The sequence below is a fragment of the Tachysurus vachellii genome, chromosome 3, assembly GCF_030014155.1.
Source record: "Tachysurus vachellii isolate PV-2020 chromosome 3, HZAU_Pvac_v1, whole genome shotgun sequence".
NCBI classification, from domain to species: domain Eukaryota; kingdom Metazoa; phylum Chordata; class Actinopteri; order Siluriformes; family Bagridae; genus Tachysurus; species Tachysurus vachellii.
In genome coordinates, this window is record NC_083462.1 from 21,441,910 (window position 1) to 21,468,427 (window position 26,518).

General features: G+C 40.0%; 1 protein-coding gene across 3 annotated transcripts in view; it reads right to left on the reverse strand.

Annotated features, from left to right (window-relative positions):
* Positions 1 to 22,827, reverse strand: part of arid1b (AT-rich interactive domain 1B) — a 62,491-nt gene extending 39,664 nt beyond the window's left edge. Inside the window, exons 1-3 of one of the 3 annotated variants that reach the window (XM_060866260.1) lie at positions 21,756 to 22,826; positions 13,067 to 13,291; positions 7,199 to 7,339 (exon numbers count right to left, since the gene is read on the reverse strand). In XM_060866260.1, coding sequence (XP_060722243.1) covers positions 7,199 to 7,339; positions 13,067 to 13,291; positions 21,756 to 22,517 — 1,128 coding nt within the window. In that variant the 5' untranslated portion in view covers positions 22,518 to 22,826. Of the gene's footprint in view, positions 1 to 7,198; positions 7,340 to 13,066; positions 13,292 to 21,755 lie in introns of all 3 variants that reach the window. The other 2 variants (XM_060866261.1, XM_060866262.1) reach the window with 2 other exon arrangements.
* Positions 22,828 to 26,518: the final 3,691 nt, after the last annotated feature.

Genomic DNA, 26,518 nt, shown 5'->3' on the forward strand with positions numbered 1-26,518 from the left:
GTGTACAGGGCGGGATTTGAGGCTGGTTCACGTACGCACATCTGTGGGTGATCTGTGATTTATAAAGGGAACATTGCTTACAGGTGTGCGTAGGCACGGTTTTATAAATCGGAATATTTTTTGGCGTACGCCATTTTTGGCTTTTGGGCGTACGTAAACTTTTAGTAGGGATCCTACATACAGTTTTATAAATGAGACCTCTGGTCTATTTGTACATTTACTGCATTTGGTGAGCAACTTACATTTTATACAGCTGAGCAATTAAAGGTGGGGCGCACAATGTTTGAAAAATGCTTCAGTCGGGCCGACTAACAAAACAAACGTGTAGCCAATGAGCAGAAAGGGGCGTGTCTTGTCAACATGCGGCAGAGAGAGTGTTCAGTGCGCATGCCTGACATTAGCAGAAAGCGATTGAAAGATCGACATGGCGGATACCTGCAGTTACCTCTGCCTCGGGTTCTAGGTGTTGAACGTCGTCTTCCGCGTGAAACGGAGCTAAACCTTTCATGGTACAACACACAGTACTACAAAAACATTTGTATTACCATAGTATTACTCATTGAGTTCATTTATTGATAAAAACATCCCCTCAGACAGCTGCCCCATCAGGTTCCGCCATAATAGTTGCCTGGGTTACGCATGTATGTGTGGGCGGAGCTATGAAAACAGGGGTGACACCCATTTGGGTTAGGGGCGTGTTTGTTTTGGTGATTATAAATGTCAGCATTGGCTTTCAAACATCATGCACCCCACCTTTAAGGGCCTTACACAGGGACACATCAGTGGCAGATTCATGGACTTGGGATTCGAACTTACAACCTTCCGATTGGTAGTCCAACACCTACACTACTAGGCTACCACATCATTGACAAGGATTATACATTTTCACACCCCTACACATGGTGCTGAACAAAAACTGTGACTGGTTGTTTAACCTGTCAGTCAGATTCCCACTTCCTTGGCAACCCTTGGCAAATAAAAGCTGCTTCGCCATCAGTCTGAAGCTCTGGCAACATAGGACTAAGAATGAAGCCAACAAAGAGGAAACACTGAGCGCAATCAGCATTCTTCAGAAAAAGGCTGAGTGTTTTGGACGTAGCTCCTAATTCTGGGTGAGATTTTGCTCAGCTGTAATAATACATGACAGGAGCTATGTAGATTCTGGCTCCTTTAGTGTTTAGAGTAATAAAGTAAAAGTCCAGGACCGCACAGGATGCAGAATAAAGGAGCATGCAATGGGTCACCCAATGGAAATCAGCAGCAGCTGTTAATATCCTAAATATAATGGAAGAGAATCAAAGCACATTATGATTTCTTGAGAGAAATCGAGCTAGTCTGTATATTTTGACTGTGCTTTCATTTTTGCTTTCTGATCCTCTCACACAGTATGGAGATTTATGGTTTGGTTGATCTGTGGTTCGTTATTGTGATGATGCAGTTTTGGGGATTTGGGTTGGCTGGTGCGCCAAAATAATTTCTAAATTTTAAAAAACAACGAATTATTTTGATACTAAAATAAATAGAGTTGACACTTGTTTATTTCTCAAATAAAGATCCTGTTCTCATTAACCGATAACAACCCATTCAAATCCTAAAATGTGATTTGTTTTTCCCTGCTTTAATCTTTGTAGATTCAATATTATACGTCTATGCAATGAAAATGGACTTGTGTAGCTAACAGACTTTGTTAATGTATTCCGCTCATATGGAACGTCATAGACAAACGCTGACCTTTTCATCTCGCTCAACAAGTCGAATCGTTTGGTTTAAATGAATAAAATAAATAAATAAACTAATGTGTGCAGTTTGATCATTTCAGGCTTAGCTTTCTCTGACTGCTCTCACATCTCCCTCACGTTTGGTCTGTGTCGAATTTCTTCTCCAGGGTTAACGGCGTGCGCTGGTATTCAGATCTGGCAGGATGTTTTAACTCTTCTGGAGATCACAGTGTGTGACCGCTGTTGAGTAACAGCATTTCTTCATTTTGGTTCTTTATTCCGTTGTTTTTTCTCCGTCACGCTTTCAAGGGTTCAGCTGAAGTTCAGCTAAACTCTGTGCCAGAGCCTGTTTTTCCCCCTGCGTTCAATCTGATCGCTCCTGACTTGCTATCTTCTAAGCAAACAGCCAATATTGTAGAAGTCAAATCAGTCCATCTGCTTCTTCTGTTCATAAAAAGAAATATATATACAGTGAAAAGAAAGAGAAGCAACACTGCAGCTGTTCCCAGTGCCTTCACTACAGAATTACATTCAGCTCTAATTAGAGGCCAAGCGCTGAAGGCGTGTTGGTACTTTATTGTAATTTCCATTTTATTCTTCTTTATTTATTACTATTTTGATTATTTGGCAGCCCACAAAATGCTTTGTACACATTCTCTGAATTCTTGCAATGTTAACAAACTTGACAACACACAGACAGGTCAGAGAAAAACAACACGTTGCTCATGCCAAGTTCAACATAGTTCAACATAAAAAGATAACGATATGTATCGCGATAGACACATGATTGATAGCGATAAAAAATGTGCTCGATAAGACGTGCGATATTTTTTATTCTTCGTCGGAAGAAAACAGGTTGCAAAGCAAGTTTGGTTGCATTAACAAAGTCACCCACTCTCTGGTAACCTAGCAACTTGGGGAGTAACACTAACAGCCAATCATGTAACAGTATCAAGTTGGTTGCGCCATATCGTTGATTCATGCTGGTGCTGGATTCCTCTTCAGTAACCGACGACTGATAAGCAGAAAATGAGCCGCAGCGAGCGAGGAAATTGTAAAAAGTCAGCTCGCTATTATGGCAGTTTTTTGGATATTATAACTAGGGCTAAAATGATTCCTCGAGTAATTCGATTACAAAAATTATTCGAGCCAAATTCCTCTGCCTCAAAGCCTCTTTTAATTCATTTTAAAGCTCACATCTTATGCAACTATTTTGTGTGTGCGAGCGCAACGTGCTTAGGTAAAAGCGAAAGGAGACGCGAGGAGTTAGCGGTCTTTTGATTTGAGGGCGGGCTGCAAAATGTAAGGGCGCGATAATGTCAATGAGCAAAGAGAAGAAACAAACAGGAGAAAACGACAGAAAATGTCTAAGTTTTGGGACACCATCAGAGCGTCTGTTTTCAGCAGTAGGAAACATTTCTTCAAAGCGCAGGGCAAGCCTCAGTTCTGAGCATGTTGTTATGCTTATCTTTCTTCATTGCAATCACATGCTCCTTTAAAGACTTTTAAACCACACACACATTGAGAGAGAAAGAGACTTTTATACTCTGATTTATATATGCTTAAAGCACTCGGTGTGAAACCATGCATGGCCTCTAGATCCAAGTTCCTGTCCATGTTTTTTGCCTCTTAAATTACCACAAAGCATTCCAAATTAGACAGTAAAAGCTTATATTATGCCTGAACTGTAGATTTAGAATCTTTTAGTTCTGAAAGTTAAGTTGCATGACTTAAAGGCAGTATTTTTGTATTATTATTACTATTTATTTTAATGTATGCCTTAGTTTTGATACTTTTATCATTTATTTTTGCATCTCAGAAAAGGGTTCATTTAAAGCCCAGAATGTTTGGCACTTAAATGTACTTAATTCTTCTCAGTCAACTGTGTCATTGTTCAAAGTACAAGTACAGACAGAGAAACAATGGGTAATATCTAAATGTTCATTTTTGATAGAAAATATTGTTGTATGCATTGCATACTATTAAAATTAAAAGTTAATTTTTCTAAAAAAGGAAACCAATTAGTTATTCATTTTAAGAGACCCGTCTTATTTTCTCTTGTATATTTAATATCGCTCTTTAATTAAGCAAAAATACACTTTATCAGATTACTCGATTAATCGATGACATTTTTGGTAGAATACTCGATTACTAAAATATTTGATAGCTACAGCCCTAATTATAAGTCTATGAAAATATACTTGAATAGTTCAACTTCAAGTATGATTAGAGTAAGAATAACTTGAGTCACTTTTTCATATTTCTGCAGGTTTTATATTTCAATGTTACTGTACGGTATCAGGTTTGTTTTTTTATATTACAGATGTATCTCAGTCTACCTCAGTTTTATGTTTACAAAACACTGCACATATTTTAAAACACTTTATTCACCAGAAGGTGAACAGCTAGTGAACTTCCTAGCACTGAACTTGCACTAAATTCTCAGGTTTCTCTATGTTTATATTTAACACGTTGCACTATTTTATTACACTTTATTAAGCATTTCTTACATTTTCTTTCATTTTGCACCTTAAATGTTAAGAGAGAATTGTTAAGTGTTCATTGTGACTTTAGACTTATGTTTACATTTTAATTATTTGAGTTTTCCTGGTTGTTGACATTTCTGTCTTAATAACTAGGGGATTACGATAAGAGGAAGGTTTAGCTTAAAATAAAAATGTTTAAATGTAACATATTTTTCTCCTGGTCCTTATTTTAAATGGGCCATAAAAAAGTTCAATAATTATCGATATCGACCGATATGAAACACCGATATCGTGATACAGTTTTCGGCCATATCGACCAGCCCTAGTTCAACATTTACATTTTTCATCTCGTTTTTATACAACTGAGCAATTGAGGGTTAAGGGCCTTGCTCAGGGGCCCAGGAGTGGCAGCTTGGTGAACCTGGGATATGAACTCATGACCTTTCGATCGGTAGTCGTACACCCCACCCCCTCAGACTTTTTTCCTCGCCACTTACTCGCGACTTACTCAGTAGGAATAAATTAAAAATGTCTAAATTATCATGGTACTTAAAACAATTTCTTTTTTTTTTCCTTTTCATGGGCAGGTTTAATGCTTTTAAAAGTTAAGACTGAGTGCGTGTAGGTGTGAAGTGGAAAAAAGATTTTAAAAGAATCAGAAAATTCCATGATAGGACGACTAACACTGTAGCAAAGTTGTTTTTCTATCAGATATTCACATTCATGCTCCTGACTGTGTGTGATATACTGTAAATCTCCACAGACTTTATTTGCTTGTATCTTATCTTGGGTACGAGGTCTAGAGCACGACAACTCCAAACTAAAGCAGACAACAAATGTGTTCTGTTGATAGACCTCTTTTTGCTGTCTGTGGAAAATGGTAGGCGTTTAGTCCCCAGAGCCTCCTAAAAAATTCCATTAAACTCAAAGTGCTATAGTATAAAACCAGTGTAGAAGAGTGAGGTGGTAAAAGGCTGGTATATCACTGCAGACTCGTCCATGAAGATGTGTGTTTAGACTGATTTCCAGACTGGATGTCCTTCCAGAAAATATGATAATGAGATGATACGTGTATAGTATCCTTAATTCAAACATACAGGTCTAATCACTCCTAGAAAGAACCTTGGCATTAAAGAGGACATTCACAATCAGGCAGAAGTCCGGCGTATTTATCTGTTCTCTGGGCGCGTTGTTGATGAACAGTCCTGATCACAACGCAGTTTAAGAGCACAGACTGATATCACAAGGTCAGGTCAGCGTGTCGCTGGATTTCTATACGCCTGGAACCGGACACACACACAGTCACACAAACACACACAGTCAGTCACACACACACAGTCAGTCACACAGTCAGTCACACACACAGTCATTCACACACACACACACAGTGTCAGTCACACACACAGTGTCAGTCACACACACAGTGTCAGTCACACACACAGTGTCAGTCACACACACAGTGTCAGTCACACACACACACACAGTCACACACACACACACACACAGTCACACACACACACACACACACAGTCACACACACACACACACACAGTCACACACACACACAGAGTCACACACACACAGAGTCACACACACACAGTCACACACAGTCACAGTCACACACAGTCACAGTCACACACAGTCACAGTCACACACAGTCACAGTCACACACAGTCACAGTCACACACAGTCACAGTCACACACAGTCACAGTCACACACAGTCACAGTCACACACAGTCACAGTCACACACAGTCACAGTCACACACAGACACAGTCACACACAGACACAGTCACACACAGACACAGTCCCACACAGACACAGTCCCACACAGACACAGTCACACACAGACACAGTCACACACAGACACAGTCACACACAGACACAGTCACACACACAGTCACACACACGACGAAGCAGGCACAAGCCTCTAGCCTGGCAGAGAACAGGAAATGGGTGTTTCCAAAGCAGAGACACACACAGGAAGATTCAACACTCTGATTCAGCACTGAGCTGCAAACCAGGACATGATGTACAGCGTCGCTGCAGCAGATTTCTCCACACTCTCCTGGTTCACAGTTCTATACCAAGTGAGACAGGGATAGCTGGAAATAATACACAACGTGCTTCAGGAACATCAGCACAGCGCCACATATGGAGTGATATTTGTGTCTGAACTAAAAGCCAGGAATTATGTAGTAAACAGTGGGGAAAAATTACCACCACCAGGGGGGAAAAAAAGCACGTAAAGTGTGCCACTCAGAGCATTCAAGAAAATTAGTTCGATAATTATTTAAATGTTAATTAAATAGCTCATTGTATCTGGTAGTGATGTGAGTAAAAAATCCAGATGAATAAAATGGATTCTTTCAATATTAAACATCACATTACCAAAAAAATGAAAAGAACAGAGATCATGACAAATATAAATGATATATTTGCCCCTCTTGTCACCAGGGACAAACGTGTGCTACTTTACCAGCAGTTAACTAGTCGGTTAGGGATCAGTGATGCCAACAGAAACTGTGTGTTAATGAATATTCAACGGCATTGGTATTGTAACGGGAGTAATGGTTAAGTGATGTTCCTGTGATCTCTGATCTGTAAGAGAACGCTGGAGTCTGTGGACTCTAAAGGAATACGGATGTGTTTCTCAGGAGCTCTAATGAAAATGAGAAATCTGTGTAATGTTTAAACAGAGGCTTGAGGATAATGAACAGCACAAGCAGCATTGCTCTCACGCTTATTCACATACGCAGCCCTGAAAACTCCACACTCAAGGTCGTGTTTAGTAAAGCAGCAAGAGTGCACGCGCGCACACACACACAGTGTGAGTAAAACAGACATAGCAGGAATTAGACCGAATTGGATGAGTTTGCGCGTGTGTGTGTGTGTGTGTGTGTGTATGTGCACGTGTATGCTGGAACTCGGCTATGTGTGGCCTGTCTGCTTCTCGGCTGTGCGTGTCAAGTGTGCTGCAATGAAAGCTCTTACCTGCTGCGGTGGAGCTCGTGGTTGCATGTAGTGAGGCTGAGAGGGAGCTGCAGGCTGCTGATGAGGAGGACTGAAGTATGGAGGCTGACCCTGCTGGCAGTAACCCCCCATGCCCTGTTGTCCATACTGCGCCGGGACCTGCTGGAGGTCAAATACACCACATCAACCACACTGATACTAACAAAGCCACTGAGTTACTCATCAACAATCACCAAACAAATCACAAGGAACAAATCACGAGGACACGGCGTTTGCAGTCTCTGTGCTGACTTCCCCCAGCTTAATCCTCTAATCATTTCCTAATACTGCTATTTAGCGAAGGAAAAGTACTTAAACACTTTAGTTATTAATATTATTTTGCTAATTAATAATTAAGATGGGGAAAAGAAAAGGTGGGATTGGGATAGTAAGGGTTGCCATGGTAACACCATTTCTCATTGACCTGTCACGTTCTGCTCTCCGATAAACATAACATTATGATGTCTATAATAAAAATAAAACTTCGAGCTCCTTCAATCACAATGTGGATTCAAATCTACATGGCCCAATTAGCACGGAATTAGCACAACACACTTGACACACGTGACACGTCACTTTTTTTTCTCCCCAGTTCGGTTTTTAGCCAACTCTGTACTATCACACAAAAGGGAGACTGAAGAGAGACACGTGCTTCCTGTGAACCGCATGAAGCCAAACGACTACGTGTTCTCCGGGTGCGTGATGGGGAAAGAGCTTGACGCACTCTTCTGCGTGCGTTTAGCGAGTGACAGCCACGATTTGCGAACGTCGTGATGTGAAAAAGTAATGGCACCCCATCCGACATGATTGATTATTGTATAGTATAGTATTATAATAATGTATGGCTGTGTCATCCTCAGGGTTTTAACCCCAGAGGACATTCCGGTTCCACCACCTCGGAACTTCGTCTTTTCCCATCTCAAGAATCCCTGACTAAGGAGTTTTAGGGCAACGTTTCCCACACTGTCACTTCCTACACACCCCTCGAGTGATAATTTTATTTTAGTGCAATTACTGGGACTATTAAAAAGGTAAGAAATGTGCTTGCTGAAGATCACTTGCCTTCACTGTGTTGCATGAGATTTAAATAAATCAAACTAAAAGGCTTTGCTTTTTTCTTGTTGAGAATCAAGAACCGACCTTGTTTGCTGCGCACTAATGAAAACACTAAACTACTTGCTGTTTCTTTTCAGAAGACGAAGAGCTTGAGTGATGGGATTTGGTCTCGGTGAGAGATCGAGTGCAGAAAGAAGTGTTTGTGGGGAATGTTACTCTCTCATCACTTAATCAGGGGCTGAAACACTTGAGGGTTTGACTCCAAAAAGCAAAAATCAGCACCGATAGAGGCGCACTTGTCCCTGCCTCAGCATGAAGGCTCGTGAGGAGCAGTGAGAAAGTGTGTGTGTGTCTATATCGTAATTCTGTGAGCTCCAAATCACCGCAGGTCGTCTCGAGCGGGGTTACGTAAGAGGTTTACAGAGGAACAGCTGGTACTGACACGGCCCCTTTGCGCCTCATCTGGAGTCATTTGCACTCATCATTCAGGACAAGTAGAAAACAGAGATGAGTCAGTATGACGAGTGTGTAGCCCATTTCCTCTCTGCTAATTAATTCAGCCACGTGTCAGCACCTTAAGCAAGCATTCCTGCGCACTAACACACACACACTTTACAAAAAGATTTGAAATTTTAGGACCTGAATATTTTGTGCCTCTGCACTGTTTTTCAGTGATATTAAATCACACAGGAAATGATTAGCACCTTCAACATACTGAGGCCATCCTTAAAAATATTTTGGTTTGCAGTAGAAGTTAGAGTAGAAAAAAGTAGAAAAAAGGTAGAAAGTAGAAAGAAAGAAAAAAAAGGGGGGTCGGTAGGTGGGTCTATTTTTTTTTTCTTTCAGGTTTCAATGTAAAACAAAGAAAAGTACAATTTTGGTGATGGTGATTACGTAGCTATGAATTTAAACAAATTAACATATTGTGACGTCACTGACTGGGTCTTCAACCCGTGCCTTCGGGCGCATCATTGCAAACCTCATTTTGATGCAGGCTATATAGACGACAAACAAATTTGTTTGAACGGTGACCGCGAAAATTTTGTTTACTGCAGCCACAGCCATCATTACCAAGCGCAAACCGTTGACTCTGACAGTGAATGGGAGTATGAGACGAAGCGAACGCACAGGCCATAGTGTGACATCCATTAACCAATAGTGTAAACATAGATGACGTCACAGGTTTTTATTTAAAAGAAAGAACGTAGCTTTCGTTTGTATGTAGGCCTAGGCAATTTATACATTTACAATACTTACTAAAATATCATTAATATTTTATTGCTTTTGTATTAGTTGTTTGAAGAGTAAAAAAAAAATTGGTCTGTCATAACGCAAATTTACAACCGGCAAGTCGATCGGACATTATTTTATTTAAAAATAAATACATTTAAAAAAGGTGGGGTTTTACGTCAAATTTTTCCTCAGTACAGAAATGGATCAGAATTGTGGTCAGAGTTAATCAGCCAAAGGTACTACAGATGCAGTGAAGGGGGAGAGAGAGAGAGCGAGAGAGAGAGAACGAGAGAGAACTTCCTTTAACTCTTGATTAAGTGAGAGCACACGTAGTTCAGATCACCCAGTACTTTGCTTCGAAACAGAGATGTGATCAAAGGTCAGGTGAAGTTGTTGAGTGGCAGTATGCCAGATCGGTACACTGAGCAATTAGACTCATACACACACACACACACAAAGAAATCTCAGAGCACTGGAGACTTCAGATTAAAGCTATTTCTCCAACAATTTCAGAGGATCAGACGAATTTATGATACAGGTTCTGCAAGCATTAAATCTGATGTGCACATGTAATATGTGCTGTCTGTGTGTGTGAGCATGGAGTGTGAGAGAGAGAGAGAGAGAGAGAGAGAGAGAGAGAGAGAGAGAGAGACAGAGAGAGACAGAGAGAATAAGAATCATGGACAGGAATTGACATGCTGAATAGAAAAGAAAAAAGAAAAAAGAAAGAAAAACGTACTTCAAACTCACCCACAAGGGAAGTCTTGAACTCAATAAATGTTCAAGAGACAAACCCCCATTATGCAACATAAAAAAAATTCAATCAATAATACTGAGAGTTTAGAACGAGGGACATGAAGGTATCTCAACACAGCTGCTCTTAATGAATGTATGTAAATGAATAGGAGGCACTTTAGTGTTTAATCTGGGCTACGCTGACCGCACTCATGACACGACCTTCAATTCTTCCCTCTGGAAAAAAATAATAAAGCGGTCGTAACGCCTGACAGAAGCTGAATCAGCTGGTGCTTTGACACATATCGGTCTGTTTGTGGGAAAAACTGATGCTCACGATTGGTTTGGTTTCACACTGAGCACTAATCATTAATCCAGAAAGCAAAATATCCCAAGATGTGAACAGGGATTCCTCTGCCACCGACACGTCCAGTCCTTTCTGTGACTAATTCGTAATACTCTGACAGAGAAGTTATTTCAGACTTTACGCTGATCAGTTCAAATACAGCATTACTGTCAGCACCTGCTCCAATACTGATTCCATAGAAATTCAGGCAACAGGTTTTTGAGATCGTTCAGTAACGAGACTCTCGGACAGATGCACAGACGTTGTTGCTTATTTGGCTGCTCCCTGTTCTTGGTCACCACAGCAGATCACATGGTCCACATGTTAGATTTGGCAGAGGTTTCACCCCGACTGCCCTTCCTCATACAACCCCTTCCATATCATCCAGCCTTGGGAACAACACTGAGAATTAGCTCTATAGTGGCTGGGGTAGCTCTCTGCCTGGGAATTTAACCCGAGCCACGGCAATAAGAGCACGGGATCCTGCTGCTGGACCACCAGGAGGAGAACACGAAGCACCCAGAAAAAAAATAATAGTTTGTTGGTCAGAAAAACAGTAACTCCAAAAAATGTAAATAAACCTTTACAAAGTACAGGTGAAAATCACAAAAATTCTGTAATTTTCTATCCAAAAGATCCGAATAGCCAGAACACACAGCGTTCTTTTCCAGATTGTCCTCTGGGTTGCTTCACATCAACACCAAAAAAAATAATAAAATAATAATTAAAAAGTGCTTGGTGACAGAATGCTTGGCATACTTCTTACAGCTGAGTTTATTCACTTTCTCACTGGTATTAAAGCACGGCAGAGATAACGGTGGATCGAGACCGTCGTGTTTAGATGCATTCAGACGGGTTCTTCTGAACCACACCCGAGTCAGAGCGCTGCGTTTTCACCTGCCTACAGAATCACACCAGGGATCGATTCACCCACAACTAAACGCTGGGGTCAGTGAAAGAACTAACTATTAAACAAAGCTTAATAATTAGCTCTGCAGACAGAATGCTTGGTTTCAGACATAGAAGATTATACTTCAGTACCGTCTCTCAGCTGCGAGCTCTGGTGCGTGTGGAACCTGCACACGTTCCAGTGCCATCAGTGTGAACGACAACAGGGTTCGACTTTAAACTGACTGGCCAATTTCAGGTGAGCATGTGGAAAGCTCTGCCCTCTGGTCATCTAATCCTGGAGTAGATAAAAGTTATCGTCCTCTCGGACTGGTGAGAGTAAAAATAACAGCATGGCTGACACAATGCCCTCCCTGAGGTTAAAGATTACACAAACCCTCTAGCCACCGATGATCTAATTATGCGATGACCATTGAGTAATGATGTGCGTTTCGGGCAGCATGTCTTTTTCCATTCCTTCATTCCGTGTGCTGAGAATGTTTTGTGTCGATTACGATCTCTCGGCCACGACCCAGAGCAATCAAGCTTGGGAAGTCCATATGAGAGTCACCTAGCAGGCAGGCAGGCAGGCAGATTTCACCTAATCTTATCCGAGAGCAGCTGAAAGCCAACACAGTGCAGAGTAGAACAGATTGGAGACACATGTACTATGTACATAAATAGATGTAAATAATTGCTTGTTTGTTTTTTGCTAGAATTTTAATAATCATTTTCAACACAAGATGTGGAAGAAATTATATTTAATAAATCAAATAATCTGCAATAATCTGTAATGTTTAAAAATCATTAGTATTTTTAATTATAATAATGGATTGTCTCGTCCTATTTATATTTATGCTGTGTTTAAATAAAGCACAAAGCGCGTGGGTGTAATGCCGTTAAAGCGATACGATTACCTTCCTTGAAGATGATTCCTTTCTAATTTCAATCAAAATTCGATTTGGGAACCAACCCGGCTGCTTAGGATTTAACTCTCAGTGCCAGTCTCAAGTCCAAAAAACCTTCAAATCCATCTATGTAGCTTTTGGTTCACATGGGGATTCATAAGAAATCACAGATTGAGTGCACCCAGATTCCACTTCAAGATACAAATTAGAAAGAGCTCATTCCTCAAATACATTTAGAAGTCTAAATAAATAACCTTGATCAATTGTTAGCACAGGAACGGCAGCAGGACATCAAGGACCTTCGCTAAACAAATGCTAAACAAAAACCTATAGCAATATCAAGCCAAGGTGTACACGAGGACATCCGGCTAGAGGGACATCCGGCTAGATGGTAGCACATCTCCCAGTTATCTGGGAGATTCTCAGTTCTTACCCTCAATACATTTAATTTTTTAATTACCCTCATCGTTTTATTTTCTCTTGACTTATTTCCTCGGTCTTGCTCAACCTTCGACATGTGCACTGTAAATGACTCATGAGTTCTGTTTATGAAACCACATGTATAACCCCCGGCACCATCGAACACAACGACAGGTTCATCCCGTTTCATTCTTATACAGGCGTGCAATCCTCAGGCATAAGCAACAACAGAAAGCCGGGCTTTACCCTGGGAATTGTCCGTACCTGTTGATGATGGTACTGCAGGGCTCCCATACTGACTTGGCCACGCCCCTGCATTCCCATTGGATATCGGTGTGGAGCGGGAGCTCCGTATGGCTGGCCGGAGTAGGCTCCGCCTGACTGCTGTTGTTGCTGCTGCTGCTGCTGTTGTGGCTGCTGAGAATAAGGGCTATTTGTCATGCCGTAAAGCTGAGACCGCTTCATGGCCATGGCGTCCATGGGTACCACCTATGGAGAGATTTCAGTGGTTAGGGTCATGTTCATGTTCATACACATTGGGACCTTTTTGATATCAAGATTTGACGAAAGCTAAAAAAGCACGGATGCCTATTAAAAGGTCAACAGTTAAAATACAAACGTGAACGCTTCTGTGATCCAGACTATGCAGATTTGCTCATTTGAGAGTGTTATAAATATTTATGGTATCCTGGTTTTAAAGGTCATCTTTAAGTAGTGTGTTTCTATCCAAAGTTATTCAGAAAAGACCCTAACGCTAATCATTTCCATGTGTCTCACCATAAAGAATAGCTTCATGTTAAAGTCTCTCGCGTTAACACACAAAACTAGTCAGATGAAGCATTTGATACTGACAAAGCAAATGGCGAGAATGAGCTAGCATTTTGTGAGCTAGCTAAAGTGACACCATATAGTTTAATCTATCTGAATCGGAATACTTTATTAATCCCCTGAGGAAAATTGGGTCACCAAAATAACAATACAAAAATAGAGACATATATAGAAGATAAAATAGAAATAAACTAGGATTTAAATAGCTATACAGGAAAAGGTATATTGTTGCACGGTGAGATGTTGGAGTTGGAGACTGAACGTACTCCTGTATCCATCCAGGATATCATGGAGCGGGTGGAAGGTGTTTTCTGAGTCTAGTTTATTATTAACTCAAATCTTGTGTGCTAACTTACTAAAAAGAAGCTACCAGCGGCTGAGGAGACTTTAGCGAATTATAAAGACTTTTCTCCAGTGATAAAACTGACAGGGAGATCAACTCTTACCACAGAAATGTTGGTAAATTACTAAGAAAAGATTAAAATTATTAAAATACTAGTGTAATTTCACTTAGGGGGGCATGGTGGCTTAGTGGTTAGCACGTTCGCCTCACACCTCCAGGGCTGGGGGTTCGATTCCCGCCTCCACCTTGTGTGTGTGGAGTTTGCATGTTCTCCCCGTGCCTCCGGGGTTTCCTCCGGGTACTCCGGTTTCCTCCCCCGGTCCAAAGACATGCATGGTAGGTTGATTGGCATCTCTGGAAAATTGTCCGCAGTGTGTGATTGCGTGAGTGAATGAGTGTGTGTGTGTGTGCCCAGCGATGGGTTGGCACTCCGTCCAGGGTGTATCCTGCCTTGATGCCCGATGACGCCTGAGATAGGCACAGGCTCCCCGTAACCCGAGATAGTTCGGATAAGCGGTAGATGATGAGGGAGTTAGAATTTCACTTAGTCTTGACTGCAAACATAATGAGACAAATTCCGTTGCACAACAGAAGCTGTTTAATTTTTTTTCTCAAAACAAACCCAGCTAACTTAGCCTAGCGTAAGCTACGCAGTGGTGGAGGAAACTGATTTACTTAGCTGAAAAGTTAGTGACAAAATGGCCAGAAATAGCAAAATTTACCTCAGATATGCTAGAAAGTTTCCCTGAAAAGACTCTTAATAACTAAAATAACACTGTAAATACACTTAGCATTGAATAGCAACCAGATTTTCATGCGTTACTGTCTCAAACATAGCAAACAATACGGGTATAAAACAAACCAGGATGTTCTGTTGACGTTATAGAAAACTGATTAACTTCTGACCAATCGGATTCCAGGATTCAACGCCGTCTCGGTATAAACGGGGTGAAAGTATTATGAAGGGGGTGAGGGAATCTGTCAAATCTTGCTAGAACTACAGCGCAATAAACACAGAACACACAGGCCATTACTTCTGACCTCATTGGGCTGAAGACAACACTTGAAAGCTGGCAAGTGCAGAAATTCAGGGCAGTGTGCCAGACTCGTTCTCCAGTGAGATGGATTTGCCAAAAAAAAAAAAAAAAAAAAAAAAAAAAAGAGCAAAAGCCATCCAAGCTAATCTTCTCACATCGCGGCCAAATTTGGGGCAATTTGGAGCACCACTTACAGAAAATGTGTGCAATTGAGAATGCCTGTGAAGGCAGTTTAAACTAGCAGTTTGAGTGTCAGCAACCAACGTCCTGGCACACTGCAATTTTCACTCGCTCCCTTCTGCGTTCCTTCTCCAAATCTCTCTCACACACACAAAAATTTGACTCTCTATAGCAAAATCAACACGTAGAATCACAGAAACCCCCCTGCAGTAAGAAAACAGCCAGAATTAAACATGCATGGATAAACAGTAATCAGATGTTTGCCTGAATGATCCATTAAACATAACTGTGATATATGAAAACGTTTCTTTACAATATGTAGTTTGCTGAAATTTTATATACTAGATGAATATATAAGGAGTATAAGACTTTAAATTAAAGTTACAAAAACTATTGATGTTATAACTACTTAAACAGAAACAAATCATCTTAAGTTCTAGCAATTAACAATTACAACCGATATATTAAAGGTGGGGTCTCCATTGTTTGAGAAATGCTTCAGAAAACTGCGTTGGGCCGCCAAACAAAGCGCTGAAGAGAACTGAACATCTTTCGCGCGAAACGGAGCTAAAGCTTTCACAGTACAACACACAGTACTACAAAAACACATTTGTATTACCATAGTATTACTCATTGAGTTCATTTATTGATAAAAATATACCCTCGGTCAGCTGCCCCAGCAGGTTCCACTTGTCTGGTGTATGTGTGGGGCAGAGCTATCAAAACTTTTGAGTTAGGGGCGTGTTTGTTTTGCTGATTTCAAATGTCAACACTGGCTTTCAAACAATGGAGACCCCACCTTTAATGAGTCCCTGATAATAAATAAATAAATAAATAAATAATCACAGGACTAAACAAATAGTATAAAAATCAGGATATTTCTTGAAAACTAATTACTGAACAGCTTTACAGACAGACTTTCTTCTGGATCTAAACTATAAATCTGGTGGTGATGCTCTCTAACACAAACACAGTTCAGAAAGATGTTGTGGTGTGAAGAATTTAGAACTTGTTTTGTGATAAAATAGGCGTTGTAATGAGTGAGGAACTTAATGAGCCAGTAAAGCACCAAGAGCACCGTTGTTACCTAGAATGGTTTTAAAGCGTCATTAGAAATGAGTCAGCCCTGGTTTCAGGTTTTCATGGGCAGCGTTTATGATCTTGATATTTTAAAGCGTATATGCAAAAATTCGGCCGTCTTCTGAGGTTTGTTATTTTGTATTATTATAGTAACTATTAATAATACAGAACTTATTCTACCTTATTCGAGCCTACCATGAAATTTAAACCACTTGTAACGTAATTATTGTAATGCAACTTGCGTTTGACAAAAACGCCTCCAAACGGTATGGTGAGATGTCAGAACTGCTAGCTAAGAGCCAGGTAACATAACAGTCGCTAACAACTAGAAGACGCTCATCACTTCAGTGAATACATTAAAAATCAGGAAATAGAGATGGATGATGAAAAGAGAGATGAAAAAAAAAAACTGCTGTATCTGACATTTGGAGGTTTTTTTGCCTTTAAACATCTTACCTTAATTAACAGACCTTATTCTGCAAGGTTTGTGGTGTGATTGTTGCTGCAGATGATGGGAACATGAGCAACTTATTCAATCACCTCAACAGAAAAACACTTGCCCGAATATCAGGAATGAATGCAATTAAAGTTAGAGCCAAAGTGTCAGACTTCAACTGAATAGGCATTTACGTGAGGCAGTGAACATGACACGAAAATCAAGCGGTGGAATAAACTAACCAACGCAATAACAATTCAAATGTACAAGGACACAAATATTTTCACCCAGGTAACACATACCTTCAGTCTAATGTTTTAATCACGGCTCAGAACCCTTCTTTCTCGAAGGTCTGTTTTTTGCCATTTCTATTTATTTTTTAAGTTCTGTGTTCATGCTGCAGTTTGCACATTAAAAAGGATTTTTCATGCATTCTGATACATATAAAGACCCAGTCTGTAAATGTGATAAACCATGAAAAGGTCAGAATCCTTAAAAAAAAAAAAAGGACATAGATTTTGTTTTAAACTGCCCAGCACTACTCTGAACACAACAGTGATGATATAAACTGTGATTAAAGGTCAAGGTGTTAACTACACAGTGCAGCGTCTCATCACACCAAACCTAATTCATTACAGACTTCATTAGCGGCTGGTCAGTCGCTGCAGTTATTTTGGCAATAGAGAAAATGTTAGACGGGGGTCGTCACGACTCGAGTTAAAAAACCCATTGGTTAGTCACTTGCTGTAAAATATTAACAGGGGGGGAAAAAACATGCACTAATGAAACCAAATTAAAAAAAAGGGTGAGAATGCATTTACAAGAGAGGCTATTAAACTGATTAATCCCTGCTGAGAAAAAAAGAAAGAGGAGTTACCTCACTGCTCATTTACTGAACTAATTATGGAAGGGTTATGAAGAACGCGTTTGCGAACTGACACAATCCCTCTGTGATTACTCGAACGAAAAACACGAATTAAATCCCTGATCCTAAATGCAAGTGTTTAAGGTTATTTGTCGAGAAAATTAGCACCGACTGAAATTGTACTCTCTCACTCGGTCACGCATTTATTCTCTCTCTCACACCATATCTGAATAATGAACCGATTCTCTCTCGAAAATAATTTAACAGATGAATAAAAAAATCTGAAGCATTAACCCAAACCAACTAGCTGCAATATAACTGGTGCCTTTATATGAACTATTTCAAATAAAACAGTTGAATGAAAGAGTGGATTTATTGACTTTTTATGCAGAATGAACTATTAATGCCAAAAACGCATTGTACATCACATCATGGAGTCATATCTTAAACATCAGATCTGTAGTCGTGTTTTTACTTACAAATTATTCTGTACTTTTGTTTACAGGCATCATAGTGTTCTTGTCTTGATCTGTTACTTTCTTGTCTTACCAGCCTACCAGAACAAAGCCACGTGGTGCACAGTTTCACGTTTGACAACCCAAGCGTTGTCAGGAGGCTGGAATACATACATAAACACAGCCAGAGTGATTTGATTTGTACTGTTTGTGGAATATGAGCCTAATTTATGGTTCGGGGAGCCACAAAATAAGATCAGCCTCCGGTGTAAGCACAGCTCTTGGTATCAGAAAGTGTGGAATAGATTGCTCCAACACTAGCCAGCATAGGCACACATTACCCAGCAAACCCACAACCATGTAATACAGAAGCATTTGCCTAGAGTGAGCTTGCTAAATAGAAAGTTCAAGAAAACTCATAAATGCAGCGGTGTGATCATCTTCATTCATTAAAGGAAGACACTTTTTTTTAAATCCATTTCTAGTCATGTTGTGGAACATCGACATAAAACAACTTAGTTTCTGTTGTATGAACACTCCATTACGTTTAATGAGCAGCTGCTCTCTATGTTAGTACAACTACAAATGTAGCTTGTCACGTTACTTAGAAACTTAATTTTACTAAAAATTAGGTACGACTAGGAATGATCACACTGACCAACTGCACATGCCCTAAATCTTTAGTTCCTATCCGCAATGAGCTCCTGTCTACTGCCAGAATAAACATTTTATCTTGTAATATACATCCTTTTTACATAATTAAAATATCACGCTTCAATTTAAGAACAGTGTGCTACCTTTCGTCCATGACTCTTTTTCATCACAAAAGTGATGCTCCCTCAACAACCACAGCATACGATGGATCCGAGCGACTTGTAGGGGAAGTTATTAGAATATAAATGATTGTGTGCTAAAACCAGAGCATAAATATAAATGTTTGATTGGTATCTCTGATTTAAATACTCTAACCACTACACCTTTAGCCCATTTGAGGGAGGAAACAATATGAATATATTAATCAGAGGCCAAATCGACCGATGATTTACATAGTGTGCTAACAATCACTAAGGGGCTTTTTGTATCTGGTCACTTCATATGTTTTCTGTGATCGGCTAGCTATCCGATCGTAAAAAGACCAGGTCTAAATGCCCTCTGAAACGTTTTCGAGACAGATATAAATCCGATCGTTCAAACCACTTCAGGAGGTGGTCTGGGACGCATTTCAGATGAAACTAGACAGGTGTAAATGAATGTGCTTGTTCAAGCAACCCCTCCCAAACGAAAGTACGTCACTCGCAAGTGATCTTTCACCCAGGTGTCTCGTTGTGTCTTAAATGCACTGCTACTTCCAGCGAAAATGCAACAAACAGTAAATGCTGTTTTTTATAGCATAACCGTCGTAACAAGTTTTTTCGTCTTCTTTTTGATTGGATTCTGAAAACCGCATACAGCAAAGCATGTTCCATTTCAATTACCCCGGAAATGAGGTAAAATATATTTGCATTTTGGGCGGGAGTAGAAAGATCGGATTGATTTCCTATTCGCCAAGACGCATTTATGTGGCCTAATGTAAATGGAACAGTTTTAACAAATCAGATAGCTATCGGATCAGAGAAAACACATGAAGTGACCAGGTGTAAAAAGGCTCTAAGATGTGCAGCGATTAACCAAAGGAGTCATGTGATTCTAGTGAAGCTCAGGAAAAAAAACAGGTCTTGTACCATCACCATTCCCAAATGACAGACTTGTTTTTAAAAGCCATTTTATTCTACAAATTGATTAGAGTGAGATTTTGATATTTCACTGAGCTTAAATACGATTGTGCTCAAGTTCTCTGAAGAAGACTGAGGAATTCCTGGTGTGGTGTGTGAAAACATACTGCCCGGTGCATTGGCACCTCCTTCAGTCAGCTTGAGGCTGGACAGAAGGAATAATCAGGGCACAGAGCAGATACACTCCATACATTTCCTGCTGTGAGTGCTGGCAATAACACACACACACACACGGAGCACATGGCTAATCTGCATGTGTGAAGGTCACGGCTATTGATCCTTGCCGAAGAGAGCCAGAAGGAGCACACAGCTGTGGTAGTGGTAACTGTAGGATGTGATGGTTCTGGACGAAGGATCTGACAAAGATCTCTGGTCTACGCTGGACTGGATTCTGGGTCATATATACACATATACATACATACATACATACACACATACATAAATAATATATATATATATATATATATATATATATATATATATATATATATATATATATATATAGCGCTTATTTCAATATATTATTTCTATATTTCAAGCTTAAGGCACCAGATTTTTAGGGAACTAAAGATTTTATCACATTTATATCAAACGACGGATATAAATCAACCTGTTCAGAATAGATGGGCTTTGCATCTGAGACATATTACACAAAAGTCCAAAGCGAATAACATATACAACTGATCAATGCAAAAGACGGTAAATAAAATGGTGAAGAAAGCTTTTGAATAGAACATAAAAGAAAAAGAGGAACTTGGTTAGTTATCAGTCACCTTCATGGACATTTATACTGAAGGGTTATGAACATTAAACTTCCCTAAACATATACACACACAGCTAGCTGAGAAATTGTACTAATATAAAAGATATATATTTTCTATATAGTCCATAGCATATGTTCACAAGCCAAATTATTTCGTTTCACTATAAACTACTTTAATTCAACGCCAAGTCTCTGATATTTCATACTATAAGTCGAACTCCCGGTTTGTTTATTAAACAAAAAAAACCTAATTAGCTCACGTTAGCTTAGCTTAGCTTCATATCTTTGCGCTAGCAATCGCAGCTAAGTTTATTTTAGCTTTAGCTTTCACGTTAGCATTATCCCACAGGTTATAACGAAGCTATGGATTAAAAATAATATCGTCTAATTTATGTCTAACTTTACAGGAATTTACTAGACAAACTTAAAAATCTTAAGACCCATTTAATAAACGGCTATTAGTTACACTAGCTAGCTAGCAGTATTGTAGATTAGGATACTAGCTAGCAATACTGTGCTAGAATATTCCACCATTAGCAAACGTGTTTATTATAACTATTATTCGCCGTTCTACGGTTTAACAATCAATATAATCACGTAGAACGCATTATATATGTAAATATAAATATATATAATAATATATTAAAAGTTAAAGGTTACGCGTAAACACAAATGGTAACGTGAAGCTAGACTCAGTGGTTAATTTTAGAGAATGAATGACGTTTCGCTGCTGTCAATGCTGGCTAGCGTTAGCTTCGATACCTAGCATTAGCTAGCCTTGGGTTGCTCAATACAGGGCGACATCGCGCTAACAAAATGCTAACTAGCCTTTACCAGGTGCTTGGCTAAGTCACCTTGGGGAGAAAGTTATGTTATGTTATTTCTGTCAAACAATCGGTGAACCCAGGCTTATAAATAACATGAGAAATGGTGCAGAAATCGTGCGAAAAAGTAAAACAAATCGCATTTAATTTACAAAACTTGAACTTTTTCGTATTCGACCTTCCGTTTTTTATACCATCGACAAAAAATATGCTAATGCTAGCCGTTAGAATATTTCATTCCGGTTAGTTAGCTAGCTAGCTTAGCTAGCGATCAGGCCAATAGTCAAGATGTGTAGCAACAACGCTACTGGTTAATGTTACATTGCAAAGCGCTACACAGACAGTAAATGAAATAAAAAAATATATGAACCTGGGGTCTGTTGTTTCCTTGGCCGTTATTTCCAGGGCTCATGGCCGGGTGGTTTCTTTGTTGTGCCCCCCAGCCGTGGCTTGCGGAGCCGTACGGGGAGCCCATGTCTTTGCCGAGCCCCATGGTCGCCTGCTGCTGAACCGAGGGATTATTATTGTAATCTTGATAGCCGCTGCCATAACCGCGCATCATCGGACTTGGAGAGGTCAGAAGCTGATTTAAAGTCGGCGTGGCGCCCGATGGGTGCTGCTGTTGTTTACTCTGGCCTGGTGGAAACCTCTGGAACCCGCCGACGTTTGTAGCAGCAGCCGGGGCAGAAGGAGAAGCCATAGCAGCTTTACCATGAGCAGCGGCGGCAGCAGCAGCGGCTGTAGCCGAGTTACTGCCTGGGCCCATGGCGTTTCCTTGTCGCGATGGGCTCATCATCCCATATCCAGCCCCACCGTAACCGGAACGGTAGTTCGGATAGTGGTTGTACGGATTATTGTGATACTCTTCGTGCGAGTTTTGCATTTGATCCATGTTGTTCCGTGCCGAATGCGTTACAGCACCAAGGCTTTGTTGTCCGCCATGTTGATCAAAGCAAGGCCCTCCTCTTCTTCCATCCCCATAATAATGATTAAACTCAAAACCTGAGCCGTTCCCACTTCGAGACGACTCACTGCCGCCGTCGTTGTTGCTGCTGCTGCTACTGCTGTTGATGTTGTTGTTGTTGTCGTTACTCGTCGGTCCGATTTTAGACGAGTCGTACCTGCTGCCCATCCGATCCTCCACCGTGTTAGACGAGCGACGATCCTACTTGTCACTTTTATTCAACAATTTCTCACGGCGCTCGGTTTGCTCACCCCGAAATACCCGATTTCCTCCACGCTAGGGTTCCCCTGGTCTCCATGCGCACAGCGATGGTTGTTGGTGTTGTTTTGGAGCTCTCTGTGATGCTGCTGTTGGGTTTGACTCAAGCCTTGCTGCTGTGAAGGTGTGTGATGATGGTGAACATGGTGGTGGTGGTGAGGGAAAGGAGGGGGATCTTCGCGTCTTTCAACATTTTTCAGTTTAGGATTCACGACCAGACCTGTTTTCCTTGCTTTAGAAGTCATACACTTGGATTAGATGATGAAGATTCAGTAGAAGTCTTGCTTTAATGAGAAAAAGGCTGCAAAGCTGCCAGCAACAGAGGGTTATGTGTTTGTCTACGTGATCTCACATCCTCACAAATCCGGTTGTAGCCCACAGTTCGAAATCTGTGGTTCTCTCTCCTGCATCTGTGGATTTTGATTTTGATTAACATAGTTATTTAAATCTTAAAGATCCACCGCCATTGTATGTCGTGCACTTGAGCCAGAAGCTCGTTATCAAGCCAGGAGCAGAAAACCATTAACAGTCCAAGAAAGCAGAGCATCAGTGCAGAGAATTGCTATTATATTTTCTTAAAAAGCTACTTAAGGGTTCAGTTCAATTTCATCTGTATAGTAATTTAATAGACATGGCAACAAAGCAGCTTTACAGAAATTTGGATGTAGATCTTGATCTGTAATGAGAAAGTCAGGAATGACAGCACCAAGGAGGAAGAAACCGTGAGACTGAAAAGGGAACCCATCTAACTTTTTTTATGTGAAACCAGATAGTGGGATTATAATTAATGGTTCATGGGTTTAAAGGGCATGATGGTTCAGTAGTTAAGGCTTTGGGTTACTGATCAGAAGGTCGGGGTTCAAGCCCACAAGCTGCTGATACATCGACGTTGGGTCCTTGAGCAACCTCACCTGCTCCAGGGGTGCCGTACTATGGCTGACCCCAGACCCCAGGCTCATAATAACCTGGAATATGCGAAAACTTAAAGCATTTCACTGTCTGTGTATGTGACAAAAAATTTGAATAAAGGTTCAATAAAGAGGAAACCGGAAATTACAGCAAGCAAATACACACATACACAATCTATTAGTGTTCTATCGCTAATCTATGTAGGCTTTAACTACTCCACAATGCATCTGTAAAAAAAATAAATAATCACAAGAACCAAAACAAAGTCAAACTGTGCAGGAGTGTCAGCAGCAAACTGTTTTCTCATCTGTTCTGTTTCATAATCATAGTCTTCCGCTCTCCTGCAAAGTTTTACTCCAACCCACATCCATCATACCTGATTCAGCTAATTAAAGTGCTATGAAGACACTAATTAGTCTAGATGAGGCATGTTAGATTGGGATGGATTGAAACTCAGCAGGCTGCTTTCCTAGAGGACAGGTGATGCTAGGCTTCTTTACATCAGTTTCAGCAGTACAAGATGGTTGAATCTCATGGCTGGTGACTCAACACTTTATTCAATTTGACAACAATGTCAGGATGTTGGACCATATTTCTTGTCGGTCTCACAAAAATAACAGAACTGAAGATGAGTACTAGTCCTATAGCCTACACTCAGATTGTAAGGTCATTTTAATCACTCATTGTGCCAAAAGTTGCAATCAGATTCATATGAACTCCATGCAATGGCTTGGGAGAAACAGGTTTTTCAACAGCCATGAATGTTACCATATTCGGTTTTGTGCAGCATTGTCAACAATAGAGTACTCGAATAAAGACCGCCTCCTGGTGGAAAGGATATGGAGCACATAAAGGTCTCTACATGCAGCTCACAGATTCCTAATCCTGGTCCTGAAATACCCCTTTCCATGAGTATTGTAATGATTTTCCTGCTTTTAATACACACCTCAAATTACTTAATGGGAGAACTACGTCGATCACTAGTAATTAAAGCAGGGAAATATCATTAGAGCAAGAAAACACTGAAGCAAACTGGATAGGGTGTTACTCCAGGACCGGTGTTGGGAAATTGTAGAGTGTGTAATTAATGTCTGGGGAAAAATCTGTTCTGCTTAGTGTATTCACACCTCGTGCCCAGTGTTCCAGGGCTAGTCTCCAGATCCAGTGAGACATTGTCCACGATAAAGCTGTTACAAAAGATGAATGATTAAATAAAGAAAGTTTCCATTTTTAAATTGTAAAACAATGTAATAAGCACTTTCAGATTGGCACCGCTATATGAGAAACACATTTTATTCATTATATGCAAGTTTAAAAATGTGCTGTAAGAACCGGGTAACGGTTGGACATATCGCTATGGTCAGTCCTGGTATCTGCGATTCCTGAAAAGTCTATGAGGACAGAAACATCCATGTCTCTTCCTATGAGATGAACAGTAGCTTTAAATTAACTGTGTGTAAATTAACTGTGTGTACACCAAATACACACTTCCAATTTTACATCCTTGTCTACAGCACCATCATATCAAACTGTTTACATGCTGTTTTGCACACAGTATGTTTGCTCTTTGCACGTGCTGTCTCACATTTCAGTCGATTGCTGTTTTGCACAATACTTTACAATATCTCAGGTAACTGTTGCTATACTACCGTGTTCATTCCAGTATTTCTGCACACGCAATATTGTAAAACATACAGTACTTACAGTGCTGTTTTTTTGTGTATTGTCTTTGTTGTATTGTGTTTTATGTAATGTTTTGTTTTTCTTGTTAGCACTGTCTTTTGTCCTACACTTTCTTTTTGGCCTGTCCTGCACTGTTTGCACCAGGTTGCACAGATGCACTTTATGTATCTAGCACTACAGTACTTACTTAAGTCCTTAGCTCTGTCTTTGTTCTATGTAGCACCATGGTCCTGAGGAAACATTGTCTCATTTCACTGTGTACTGCAACAGCTATATATTGTTGAAATGACAATAAAAGCTTCTTGAATCTTGACTTGACTTCTTGACTAACAGACTAAAACATTTCAGAAATAGCAGCTCCATCCTGTTCTGCACTGTGTCCTCAGCCCATGCTCATCTGATCCTGTTGATCCTGACGCATTTCAGATCTCCTCCTCCGGAGATGCTCATCATCAATTCGCACCAAACAGCCCCTCGGAAACCGGCTTGAGATGATTCTTTAGCCAAAATAATTTGTTGCAGACTGAGCTGCTTGTCAGACAAATGATGAGTGCTCATTTCCTAATTAAGCCTCGTGTGACTGGTTTGATTGCTGAGAGAGGTGTTAGTGAGTGACAAAAGCGATACTGCCTCGATGAGCTGGATAATGTGTCATGTACCTTAAAAGGTATTTCTTTTATTTATTTCATGCCAGAGAAATAAAATGCCCTTAACAGTGCCCTTACAATGGAGAAAACATGATGAAGTGCTCTACTGGGTGTTGTCTATTGGGGAAAGTGAGCTGCATGCCCGATAGTCTTCCATACACACTGAAAAATAAGGCAAAATACCCTCCGTACCAATATTTCACATAATACTTGGTTAGAAACTGACAGCCATGACAACTAATAAAAAAAAAAACCTACAACAAATTAACTTTACTTTTCCATCTGTGCAGTAAATAAGCAAAAAGAATTGTGCTTTCTGTTCTTGAAGCTGTTGCTTTCTTCACTGCTATTAGTGTTGTTGCTGTATATTTCTTGTATATATATATATGTATATATATATATATATATATATATATATATATATATATATATATATATATATATATATATTATTTAATTTTAAAAAATGATCATGCTACACACATCTACAGCACCACAGTACTAATTATGTAATTTATGGCTGCATAATCTGGATTTTATCTGCATTCAAATACTAATTAGATTATGATCATTCACTCATGTACTTGCAATTCCCAAGTCAGTTCACCTCATATGAAAATTGTTCAAATTGAAAAGCATGTAGAAGAATGTAAAGTTTTGTATTTAATCATT